This window comes from Anser anser (genome assembly GCF_964211835.1).
Source record: "Anser anser genome assembly, chromosome: 5".
NCBI lineage: Eukaryota > Metazoa > Chordata > Aves > Anseriformes > Anatidae > Anser > Anser anser.
Genome location: NC_139725.1, coordinates 26,017,188 through 26,030,227, shown reverse-complemented (window position 1 = coordinate 26,030,227; position 13,040 = coordinate 26,017,188). Strand labels below are relative to the sequence as shown.

General features: G+C 33.1%; 1 protein-coding gene across 10 annotated transcripts in view; it reads right to left on the bottom strand.

The window, feature by feature from the left end:
• The window catches only part of CDIN1 (CDAN1 interacting nuclease 1), a 125,969-nt gene that overhangs the window by 62,434 nt on the left and 50,495 nt on the right, over positions 1–13,040 (bottom strand). For 6 of the 10 annotated variants that reach the window (XR_014585239.1, XR_014585240.1, XR_014585241.1 and 3 more), the window contains exons 6-9: positions 10,236–10,315; positions 9,838–9,887; positions 6,943–7,010; positions 1,779–1,844 (exon numbers count right to left, since the gene is read on the bottom strand). Coding sequence is in view for 7 of the 10 variants with exons in the window: in XM_083838771.1 (XP_083694897.1) it covers positions 1,779–1,844; positions 6,943–7,010; positions 9,838–9,887; positions 10,236–10,315 (264 nt within the window). In the remaining 3 variants the exon portion in view is untranslated. Of the gene's footprint in view, positions 1–5; positions 1,279–1,301; positions 1,656–1,778; positions 1,845–6,942; positions 7,011–9,837; positions 9,888–10,235; positions 10,316–10,564; positions 11,902–13,040 lie in introns of those variants that run through there. The other 4 variants (XM_083838770.1, XM_083838772.1, XM_083838775.1 and 1 more) reach the window with 4 other exon arrangements.

Below are 13,040 nucleotides of genomic sequence, written 5' to 3'. Positions count from 1 at the left end.
GGTGACAGCAGAAAATAAAGTGAACTGTGAAAATCAAACTCAACAGCCTGTAAGAATGTGTTTGGGAATACCTTATTTAACCCCCAAACTACCACATAATTCATGCTTGCAACAGGTTACATATTTGTAAAAATATTTTTTGAATATGCACGTGACATTTTCAAAAAAAACCCCACAAAGTATTTTAATTGATAAGTGTCTCAATTTAAGTTTAATTACATCCTGTTCTAGATATTCACATCTATTCTAAAACATGCAGAATGTAAAGAAAGAGAGACTAGACTAAGGTGCAATTTCATCCTATTTTCACCCTTACTTTGCTGGAAAGGAGTTGTCAGGTAAGGAACTGAAGACTGGTGAATATCAAGAACAGTTAGCTAAGGCACTAAAGACAGAAAATTCTTAGTCTAGAGTGGAAGGTGTGAGAACAGCAAGAAAGGTTATCATAGATATATATCTGCTTCCTTACTTTTGCGAAATCAAAACTGCTTCAGCAAGAAGAATTTAGGTATAAGGAGGGTTATGTGAAAAATATAATTTGGAATTTCTGTTTCTGGGATACTCTGGGATTTGCACTGATTGGTGTCCTCCCTCATTTTTTTGCAGACTTGATTTTGCAATATTAATAAAATGCTCTTTTTTGGGGAAAATCCTCTTTGACACTGACAATCGAATTTTGAAGAAGAAATCATGACAATCGCTCTAAAACATCATCCATTCTCCATTAGGGCAATGTGGAATACCATTACCGAGCTAAGGAGGTCTTTAAAAACTTTTCAGAAGACTCTCATATACATAGTTGTTTAACTATTGGATAAGAGAGATTATTGTGGTGAAAGATGGTATCTGAAAAACTGCTTAGGATGAGACAAAGTCTCTCACAGTACACACTCAATTCCTTATACCAATGCATGTATCGGTTATCTGTAATAATTCCAACTGTTGTCAAAACAAAGAACAAAAGAAGGTAGCCATGCACATGACTTTTGCAGAGAGCTTTCACCTTTTTATTTCCTCTGACACACCCACCGGTAGACATCCGCACAGACAGGTGTTGTGCTCTAAGCAGGTGAATCAGAAGTCTTTTTGTATGAAAGTCGATTTACAAAGGATCATTAAGAATCCTTTACACTTGGACAACATGCACGTTTTTCTTCCATGGCCCAGCCAACAGGTCATCTTACCTTCTTATATGGCCTAAAGACCAGAAGATGTAGATGAACTTTGGCATGACCTTTTTACCCACTTTTATTCCTTCTTGCTTCCTGTTAATGCAGGCTTTTAAAAAAAAATAGAGAACTACTGAGTTGTATTTAGATGCAATGTGATGGCATGAGAGTGACTGCACGATGACAAACCTTTACACAGTGACCTAGAGGTGTAATGGTATTACTTTAAGAATGCTTTGCATTTGATTGTGCCTTAAAGTTTAAGACAATTATAGGTATTTCAGATTTCACATCATAAAGTGGGCTGAGCAAGTTAGAGGGAGTGAGGATTTGGGGGTTCCTATTGTTTCTTTTTCTTTTTTCTTTTTTATGACTTTGTGACAAAAATGTGCAGAGACTGAGGAGAAAATATTAATATTATATTTACCTGTATTATGGGTAATACTCTCACACAAAGTAGAAGTTGTTAAAATTATTGGGTAAACACTGAAAAAACAGAGTAATATTGTATCCTATAATATACTTTTGTATGTCTTAAGTAGCTGTAATATTTTAACATAGACACTTCTACACAAAATAAAATAATAAAAATTCTTTTAAAAGACTTACCTACTGGCACTTCTAAAATAAAGTCTGGTGTTTTGTCATAACCTTTTGCACGAAGCTGATCTTCAGCTATATATAGAGAACAAGAACTATTGTTTATAAAACTATTCTATTAACTAGACAGCAGTATAATTAATTTTATTTTAAATAAGAGTGTAAGAATTACTAATGCACTCATACATATCTTTCTTATGCATGCAACACTGTGTCAGATTAAATGAACCTTCGTAGAAAACCTGAAGCATGGATATAAAAATGCTTCTTTGTCATCCCTGCATTTTTATGTCTTCATTATAAACATCATTAATTCAAGCTGTCATACAGTATTTTATAACCCCCAAATATTCAAAATAAAGAGATATATTTGCTGATTGAAAGAAGAGTCTTCTCACATTAGGGAGCTGTTGAGATTAATCCTACCAACACCACAAACGTAGAATACTGTAGCTGCCTTCTTAGTTTTGTTTTAATGTTAGCACGGGGATGCTAAATATACAAACAAATAAATAAATAAAAGAAGAAGAAAATCTTCTTCCAGAAATCTAACAGACGGAAGACATGATTTTAATTTTTCCTGCCTCCTGAATATAATTTAACCAATTTCAGAATATAAAAAAAATAAATTAGAAATTTTCTTAACATTAACTATACAACTCTATTGCTTCTGAATATTAAAACTGAATATTTCAAAAAATAATTGAGAAAGAAAACAAAACAAAACAAAAAGGATGCTTTCTTTAAAAAAGAAGAAAAAAAAGGAGAAGGCAAGCCCTCACTATTTTTTAAACTATTGTCCTTGATTTCCAATACCATTACATTGGTATTTCTGAAACACCATTAGATTTTGGAGTGACCTGGTCATTCAATTCCAGGCATGGCTTTTTGTCTTCACCGAAGCTCAACTAATGGCACAACCTAGTAACAAGTAAGGCTGTGTAGCCCCTTAACACCTACTGGGCTGTTGACATTGTCATGCATCCCATTCGCCTTTCTACATCACCTTTGATTAAAATTAATGGTCCATTCTCACTGTTGGGTAGCTTATTTCCAATCCATTTATCAGGTTAGGACAGTAGTTTCACGGCCAATGTTCAGAACTCAGTTTTAGAATACTTTGTGCATATCTTGAAAGGTCAGCAGTTTGAGTCCAAGCAACGTTTTAATAACAAGATAAACATACACTCTTAGAAATAAAAATATTTTAAAACTGCCTAAAGCAAACTTCACTCCCCCTCCTTACTGAAAAATAAAAGTCTGAGGTATATTTTTATATAATGAACTAATACTGCAAGCAGGACACCAGTAATTCTGGAATGCTGTACATACATTTTAAGTGTAAACTGCAATAGCTGTTTATTCTTTTTAATAGCTGTGGTATTTCTTTTGAAATTTGAGAGCATTTATTCACAGTAGGAACACTACATTGTAAATACATGATTTTGGAATCCAACATTTCTTAATATCACCTGGTCAGCTATTAAACTTTTCTAGGATTTGCAGCCAGACTTGATTGTTGGCTACTTTCAAAATTAAATTGTTATATGGATAAAATATGTTTAGATTGACAAGGTTCTAGTTTAACAGAACCTATGAAAAGATTTTTACATCATATTATGAAAACAAATGATTATTCTAAGTAATTTCTTAATCTTGATAAAAATAAAACATAACCCAGTTTCATCCAGCTCTATTTAACTGTGACCTGCTCTCAATTGTTTAAGGCAGTCTGGAAAAGACTTTCATTCTTCTAGACAAGAAGTCTAGAAGAAACTTTAATTATTTGGGGACACACAAATGGCAACAGAATGTTCAGACTTTTCCATCACATCTAACAAAGGCTAGTGTCACAAATTTAAGGAAATTTACCTTAAAGAAACATAAAAAAACCCTCCACATTGAAACCAGGAGAAATGTTTTTGCATCTGCTGATAGGTCAATTTTGCAAGTGTCTGAGATGGAGTTTGCATCGGCATTACCTTTATACTCTCCAGCAGACTCTTTTTTCAAGGATGTCTGACTACTTTTGAAATGATTTAACACATGGATTGACACAATATATTTTCTGCTTTAAATTTGTTTTGGAAAGTTTTGCCTCGGTTTCTCTTAACACTTTGCATTATGAGAAACAGTGAAAATATATTTAAAAAACACCTTTATTATTGATGTGAGTTGACAATCACACACAGGAAAATAATTATATATTACTGATTCTTCAATTATTATGAAGCTTTGTAACTTTGGAAAAATAAAAAGAAAAAGAAAAAAGGAGTTACAGAAGGTCCCCAAAATCACCAGAAAGATTCTTTAAGCCAAAACCTCATCAAAAGGAAGTTCAAACTTTTTAGCCCAGGAATGCTTCAGATTGGTATAGAAGCCTTAGATTGGTATAGAAGCCTTATGCACACCTTAAAATATCTTTTAGCTCTTGTACGGATCAAGAGAATGACTTAACAACTGCTTGAAAGCCAGCCAACAGCAGCTACATCTCTTCATCCTCAGATTTGAAAATTATGTTGAAACGGCCCTAAGTTTGTCCACATGTTGTCCATTAGTTTAGATTTCCAACAGATCTGGAGGTTTGTATTAAATGGTTATGATTGAGTTACAGTAAACTCATCATTTTTCTTATACTAGCCTCTGGATGTAACAAGGAAGCAAAACATTCTTCTATTAGTGCATCAATAGGCAGTAGCTGCACATTGAAGATTACAGCAGAAAACACTAAACAGATTTCATGATTTATATCCAGGCTACTGAGGGACACCATAGTGGGAGCGAAAGGAGGTTAAGATTCTAGAAAGGTCGGTTATATACCTTCCCATTATAGCTAGAAGCTTTCCTAATATATTCTGGGGTAGGCAAAGACATGAAAAGATGAAATCAGATCCTACGTATAACCTAGAAATTCCTGGCATTTCAGCAAGGCAAGTGAACCAGTGAGGAAGGGAAGGCTGTTAGCCTGTTCTGAGAGAATGCTTCCATTGATTCTGTAAATCTCAAGCAAAACAGAAAAGACTTGAGAACTGCGTTTCTGATGTAGAGAGGAAGTGATGTGCTTCTCGTGAACAATGCATTCCTAAAATACAAAAAATATCAGTTTGTTTAAGTTTCCAGTCAATTTCTGGGCGAATCTGAAGGTGTTACTTCTGATCTGTATGCTTTGAAAGCTACGTCCTTTAGAAACAAATTTTATTCCTGACCCTAAATGTTGCTAGGCTTTTTTCTTCTGCAATATACTCTCTATTGCCCAGGTAAACATAGCTGTAACAAAAAAATTGCTATTCTAGAAGAATAGTACACTGGAGTACTACACTAACATGGAAAATGGCAGCAGGAATTGTTTCTTTAATACATGGATTAAAAAGTAATAGTTTTGTCAGTACAGCACAAGCCATCTCCAACACCAGAACTCCATCTTACTCAGATGGAAAGCCAGATAAAGCCTGAATCTGTTGACCTTTAGGAAATAATCATCTCTTCTGTTTTCCAGGGGTTTTCTTCAAGTAGTTTTGGATGCAATTTTTGAGAAAGGAAACATTTTACTGCAGGGGTTTCAGTAAATACAGTAAAGTTCATCTTGCAGATACTAAGGAAAAGCTTTTTTTTTTTTTTTTTTAAATCAAACCCAGAACCTGAGACACATTCAATGGAAAGATATAATAAAAACAGTTAAAACATCTTACATCATGAGTAAACAATGCTTCACTATGCATAAAACATAAACAATAAATTAATCCATCTTATTTATATCTCTGTATGTTGACAAGTTAACCCATTCTAGGTATTTTGAACTGACAGTACAAATTTCTTAGAGCTTATTTCTAAAGGCAAAATTGATGCTTACCCAAGGTCATGAATCATTAAAATTTAAATCTGATTTGTGTACAACACAAGCTTGCACAAGCCAAAAAAAATGATAATTGTTGGGTTGAGGATCCATTAGTGAGTCATCTAGTCCATTCCCTTGTATCGTGACAGGATTTATTTCATTACCAACTTTGATGGATGAATGTCAAGTCTTGCCTTGAATTTTTCATTGAAGGTGATTCCATAACCTTCCCTGGCAGCTTGTTTTATACTTATTGTTCATAGAACTGTTTAGTATTTTAACTCAATATTGTCTCTCCAATTACAATTTAATCCTATTATCTCTGCTCTTTGAGCAAAGTAAAAAAAAAAAAAAAAAAAAAAAAACAAAAAAACACCCACAAGCCTTCTCTCATTTTCATAGAATCATTTGGAAGTTTGTATGTAATGGAGAAAAATGTAAAAAGATAGGAATAACTAAAATAAAAGAGCACACTCTGTTTTTTAATCATGCGGACAAACCTAAAAATCTTAATATTCTTTCTAATTTCTTAAATTTGTTAAAAGTTTTCCAAAATCTTACCCTGAGTCTAGCTTTAGGAGAGATCTCCTAAAGTTCTCTACTAATTTTACTGGTTTTACCAGTAAAACTCTTTAATTATACGAACTTTGTATAACACTCAACTGTAAAAAGACAGCATTTCACTTTGTTATTATCTAATCACATAAGGAATCCAAGATTTAAAAAGTCAATACTAAGTTTATTATCACTATAGAACTGATCATTTAAATACTAATGATTGTTTTAATGGCACTTATACACAAGAAATGTAGTACACGCTAAAAGAAAAAAAGAGAAAGAAAATAACTTTAATTAATCCTCAAAATAACTTTCAATAGACACTTTCATTGTTTGGGAAGCAGGGGCAAAAAATCCAACAGAAACTGCACAGAAAGCAAAGTGAGTGAATCTTCTAGCAGTCCTTTATACAGAAAGCATTTTGAAGCTAATATTTCTTATGCTTCCTCTTAAGTCTCATAAGGCCTAGATTATGGCTAATATCTCATGACACCAAAAGTAATACTGCAGCAGATATTAAAGCATTTTTTTTCAGCTACTTATTCTATAAAATATTAATTGCAAGCCTGTGCATGTGCTGTATATATAGGGTATTAGGTAACTGAGTTCCTGCTCAGTTCTAAATCAATAAAAGATATCATGTACAGCATCAATCATTTTTTACTCTTCTTTTACTACCTAATACAAAGAGTGTTGAGACTTATTTTTTTCTTAAGTAAACAGTCACTGGAATCTTTAAAGTTAAGGATCCACTAGCTAGCCTCTACCACTGATTCTTACCTATGAAAGAGAGATTTTTTTCCAAAAGCATTTCTCGCAGCAAGACTTCATGCTCATGCCCAATAGCACTGATAGCTTTAGGTTAAGAAATAGAAGATTACATTGGAAAAGAAACAAATTCGGAAAAATATCATAGGTAAAATAATTCACTATAAAGCTTACTGGCCTTCACCTTCATTTCAGAGTGATCAAAGATTTGAACTCTAATTTTTGAAATTCCTTACAGGGCAGAGGCATTTAGCACTTTGTGAAAATCAGACTACTGTATACAGCATCAGAATACATTTTACAAAATTTAAACCCATTATATCATACTTACCTGGTATATATATAAGGGCAATATTGCTATTTTTGCTCCCTGTCCCCCAAATTAAAATAAAGTGTGAGCTTAAAACACATGGTTAAATAGCTTATAAGTTATTCTTTAATGATTAATGCATCAATTCTCTAATTCAGTAAAGAATGAAATAAACTTTCTCTTTATATTCTGAAATTGAGAGGCACTAAATCCATCTGAAACATCTTACTGTAACAAAACACCCTTTTCATTGATTTTTCAGAAGCATGAACTAATGTCAGAGAAGAATGAAATAATATTTTACAGCAAAGTCCTTTTCACTTCACTGACAGCCTGTTGATCCAATGTGCTATTCTTAGCAATATGTAAAAAAAAAGTCATCACATCAAACATTTTTAATGTATCTGCCCAGAGGTCAAAGTTCTATTCTGGAAGCTTTTAAGAAGAACCTCATGGAACATCACAATAAAGGATCTTACATTAAAAACAATTAAATTCCTGATTTTATTTAGAATAACTTCTGCAAATGTAAACTACAGATCATCTTCCCATTACAGCTGATTACCTAAATTATACCAATATTTTATGCTGAACAGCAAAAAAAGCTAATTGCAAGGAATCATTTCACATATCTATAGTTTTTATCAATTGAAGCTATATATTATGTTAAACTGTACTAGCAGTTACAGTACAAAAATGGGGACAAATGAAGAATGCCAAAAATGCAAGAAAAAATATTGCAAACAGAATTTATAATGCACCATAAGCAGAAACACTTAGACTTAGTCTATAATAATACCTGTTATTGATGTGTGGCAATGACCATGGGGCAAAACTTGTAAATAACCTCACAAGCCATTTTCTACTCATGCAATCTAGCAGCCTAGTTTCCCGTAAGCATCTGAACTATTACTGAAAAATAGCCTCTTGGCATTTACGAAGAGGTTGACTTCATACTTTAGTCCATGCATATACAATTAGATAGTTATATTTAAAATCAATATGCAATCCTTCAGAAGACATTATGCTTTTAAAACCTTAACTTTAAATTGATTTTTAACTATTTTATGCACCTCAATATTAACATCTAATTCAGCAACATACTTGCAGATAATGCACTCATACAGCCAAGTCTTAAACTTTTCTGTACCAAAATGGAATTGAAAATCTCCTGATTATTCTCACTGATGTCACTGTATATTCAATAACTTATCTCGAACCAGAATCTGGAGACGATAGGGAAGACCATTTAGACTGCAGTCAAGTTATTCTTAAAAATTGTTCATAACTCTTTCAGAAAACTCTGTGAAGAGTTTAGTCAGATTGTTCATCACCAATAATACTAATCCTAAAGTATCAAATTTTGGATAAGAAAATTAATGATCAACAACCTTTTCAAAAGTTCAACTTATTACATTCATCCACTTTAAGAAAGTCACGTTTAACATTGAAGAGAGTCTCAATGAATACCTAAGAACATGATTAAAAACAAAACAAATACAATTAGAACTCTATCCTGCTGCTGTTAAACTTAAATGAAACAGTAGAATCCATGCAAATATTTTAGCAGAGAGAACATATTTTCAAGAGGTAACCACCACATGTATCACAACTACAAATATTGTTTCCCATGCATAACTAAACATCACTGTAGCTCTCCTATCCCGCCACTGTACAGTGAAATCCAGATCTTCACCCAAACTGGATGTAGAGATTTATGCAAGGTTTCTCTAGGGTTTGGGAGGGAATTGCCTTGCTAACCTGCTCAGTGATAGAAGACTATGATTTTGAAACTGTTCTTTCAATAACAGATTGAAACCACAGAGTTACTAATTCAGGACTTTATTAAAATAGGTTTGGGGTCATGGGAATCACTCCTAGCAAATCAGTAAAAAATACTTAGTCTTGATTACTCAGTAATGTGTGGAGCTCCCCCAGTTTTCTCACTGGATGCTGAGGATCTCTAAATATTTTAAAACTATCAAAAAAACCCCACAAACCAGCTCCTAAAATACAAGCTACACAGTGTTTTTTCTACAGCCAGACTCATTTTCTTTAAGATAAAAAAAATAAAAGAACTACATTGGAAGGTTAGGTATGAGTTTAAAAGTGCTAATCAGTCAATCTATCACAACCTGAACTGCACTTGAAAACATTCTAATTAAAATTCATATTCATAATAAAGCACTGCCATAATGTTCAACATTGTCTGTGCAACTTACTAATTTAATCACAGAATACTTGAGATTGAAGGTACCTCCAGAGATCATGTAGTCCAACCCCAATGCTCAAAGCAGGGTCAACTACTCTTAATAGAAAACCAGACATGCATTTCAACTAATCAAAACCAAAGAGGTTCAATCAGGCATATGAATGTGCAGCCACCAAACTGACAACTTCCCGTGGTCCATCTGATTTTTGTTAAGCGGTGTAAGCGAAAGCTCTGCAATGACCCTCTAGCTGATTGAACGTAAAACAGAGGAGTATGAAACGTGGTTTGTGAAGCAGAACTTTATGTCAGGTTAAAGCTAGACACATCTCTTCCACACAGTCTAAGCTCGTCAATTGTGCACCTAAAATTTTATGGGAAAGGATACTGTTTGATGCAGTCCACCAGTGGTCCATAACAACAGTCATTCACAGTACACTGCAGACAAATAAGAGAAGTAGTATAGTGATGGGCAACTACAAAAACATTACAGTTAAACAGTATCTTAAAAACAGTAATTACTTTTCTTCAAAAAGGCTATCAGATGCTATTCAGATTTAATCACAGAAAACAAAAACTGCATGCTTTTATTCACTATAAAAGCGAGCTATTAAAAAGTGAAATGCTCCCCTCACAAATATTGCATTGCCATTTATGGTGCACCCTGACCTCAGTGATAGTTTATGATGACAGTAATTAAATGAGGTTTAAAATCTTTTACTCTGTTAGGCAGATAACAGCATTGCCAGAGGAAAAAAAAAAAAAAAAGACAACTGTGATTAATACCTGATAGACTTGATTTGCTAGAACTCCATCTGGAATCTGAGAAGGGTCCCGTAGCATACTATTAATAAGAGTTTTGGATGCTAGTGACAAAAAAGAATAAACATACAAAAACCTGTTAGCACAGTTATCCACTTGGCAGGCAGGAAGAGAGGCATGCTTTTATAAAGGAAAACATTGACGATGTTGATAATTTTTAAGGTTATCCAAGCAACAACAACAGACCTATAAATTTGTCACAACTTATCCACTCAGATATATGAACTCTAAAATTCTTAAAACACAAAAGCATTTTTTTAGCACAGGGTGATAGCAGTCACTTGTTTACTTACTCAGTTTCACTGGACACTATATGCTTCAGAAGCATCACATAGGTCTTAAGTAAACTGCTTAACATACAGAAAATGTAACTCAACCTCCATATCTTTGGAGAAATTAAAGAAGATATAGAAAAATTCAAAACAGCCTTTAAAACAATCTTAACTACTTTATAGACTTGCTGATTCCAGCTTAGTAGCTTTCAAATTTATTTATTTGTTTGATGTCAACACATTTGTCTGTATTTAAAAGTTGGTCAAAGGTTTTCTGTGGTATTTTCAAGTGTATAAATCTAAGACAAAAGAAATCAGAAGTGAATTTAGGACTATTTATCAGTCTTTTAATCACTAATACCACAATAAGAAAAAATAACATTAGTCAGGAATTGCCTTTAGTTTATTTTCAAATGTGAATACAGTCCCTTGAAGAGCTGGCATTCTGTTTTATACACAGATGCTTAACCTTGGTGGTTGCATATACCAATTAATTCCTGAAAGGAGTGGAAAGACCTTATTCTACAAGAATGCCTTCTAAAAACATCAAACACTTCATTTTACAATTTCTCAGAGAAAAAAACAATGCTGCTGTGCAAGCACGAGCTGCCTCCTTCCTGAGAACAACTGCTGATAGAATTCAGCTGCTGGTATATTTATACCATCAAATCGTTAAGTGTAGACCAGGCTTGAGACTAGCAAGGTTCCCAGCTTTGCCAAAGATTTCCTGTGTGACTTCAGGCAAACTCCTTTAACCTGTGTGTGCTTCAGTCCTGTAAACAAAGATAAAACCTACTTTTTCCTGTTTCTCACCTAATTTTCCCCAACTCAGGGCCAAAGTTTTGTCACTCTGTTACACGCATGTTACACTGTGGAAGGACTCCTGGAACCTGTGACCCTCCACCTAAGCAGTAATGCCAGTTTTATTAGTCAATGTGTGTGTGTAGAGGCTGTGCTGAAACTAAAGGAGACGGTGATTTTAGTCCACTCCCCAGATGCTGTCTTCTACAAGCATCACAACCAGTTGAAAGTAATATTTTCAATAAAATATGTAGTTTAGAAGACTATACCCTAATGCTAATGAATATAAATACCAAAATGAATTTAAAGGCTTTGCAAGACTTACAAAGAATGGCATGATTAAAGGCAGGAGCAAAAATTTGTTCAAGCATAAGCATTTTTAAAGAGAATGATACACCAGGCCAAAACACTTCCAGATGCATAATGCCATAGTACATATTTGTATCATATTAATCTCATATGAAATAAACATTACTTTTATAAGTGAATAATAAAAATAAATAGCATTTCACTTTAGCTTTTGTACACTGTTAAAAATGTGTTTTGTATACTGGATAAAAACTATGAAAATGTGAACCAGAAGGCACTGTGTACATGTACTTTATTAACACTAAAAATTATATATTAAAAAATCTTTTAGATAGAAATAAAACATACCAAAATTTCAAAAATTAAAGACGTCTCTGCAAGTAACACTGCCAATAGAAGGGTTGGTAAAATGGTAGAATTACAGGGTAGAACTGAGGAAGATTTAATTGAACTCACTGTTGTGAAGGGCTACTTATTTTATTCTGCGTTGATAGTAAAAAAATTAAGATACTTTATGACTGATCAAAAAAACAGCAACACTCCACAGATTCACATTATTTAGATGTTTAACTGGACACTACTTTGAGTAAAGAGCTACAGGTGCAAAATAAATTTGCTTGATTCCTGAGACTGTCAAGTTCAGTTTCACACTTGAAGTTACAAGACACTCTATTCTCTCTTATATCAGAGTAGTAATAAATTGGCATACTGAATTTTATATTATCCTGATGTCACATTAGTTCTACAAGGTTTTAAATTAAGCCTTTAAAAGAAAAGGCATTAAAAGAAATCTATCACTACACCAGCTTTCAATATACTTTCCTTCTTACATAAACATATCTCTTAATGTCCTGCAAAATTAAAAAAAAAAAGCATATTGCTCATTTTGTATTACCTATACAGCCATCTTCAACTGTAATTCTTTTTTTTTTTTCAGTTACTGAAGTGGCAGCATACCAACAGGCTTATATTGTAAAAATTGAAACAGCAAGGTTTTTATGTAAACAATAAGATCAGTCAGGAAATAAAGTGTATAGAAACACTGTTCTTGCATATATCTCTTCCTTACTTAATCAAAAGTAAGATGTCACTGGTGAGTATTTCAACAAAAGCAGGTCATATACTCTTATTCAAGCTGTTACACTTCTTCTAGCTGTGGTCAAATTGAATAATTGCTTGAATATAGTAAAGAAATGATAAATGTAACATACATTTCTTTTAAATGAAGAAATTCTATCATATTGTAATTACATAAACATTTAAGTAATAATGTAATTGTATTTTTGCAGACTTTAGCAGAAATAACCATAGTGCACCTAAGAAAATGAAATACATAGGAAAAACTTCTGTAAACGTAACAGTGCTCAAAGGAGATAAAAATCTAAAT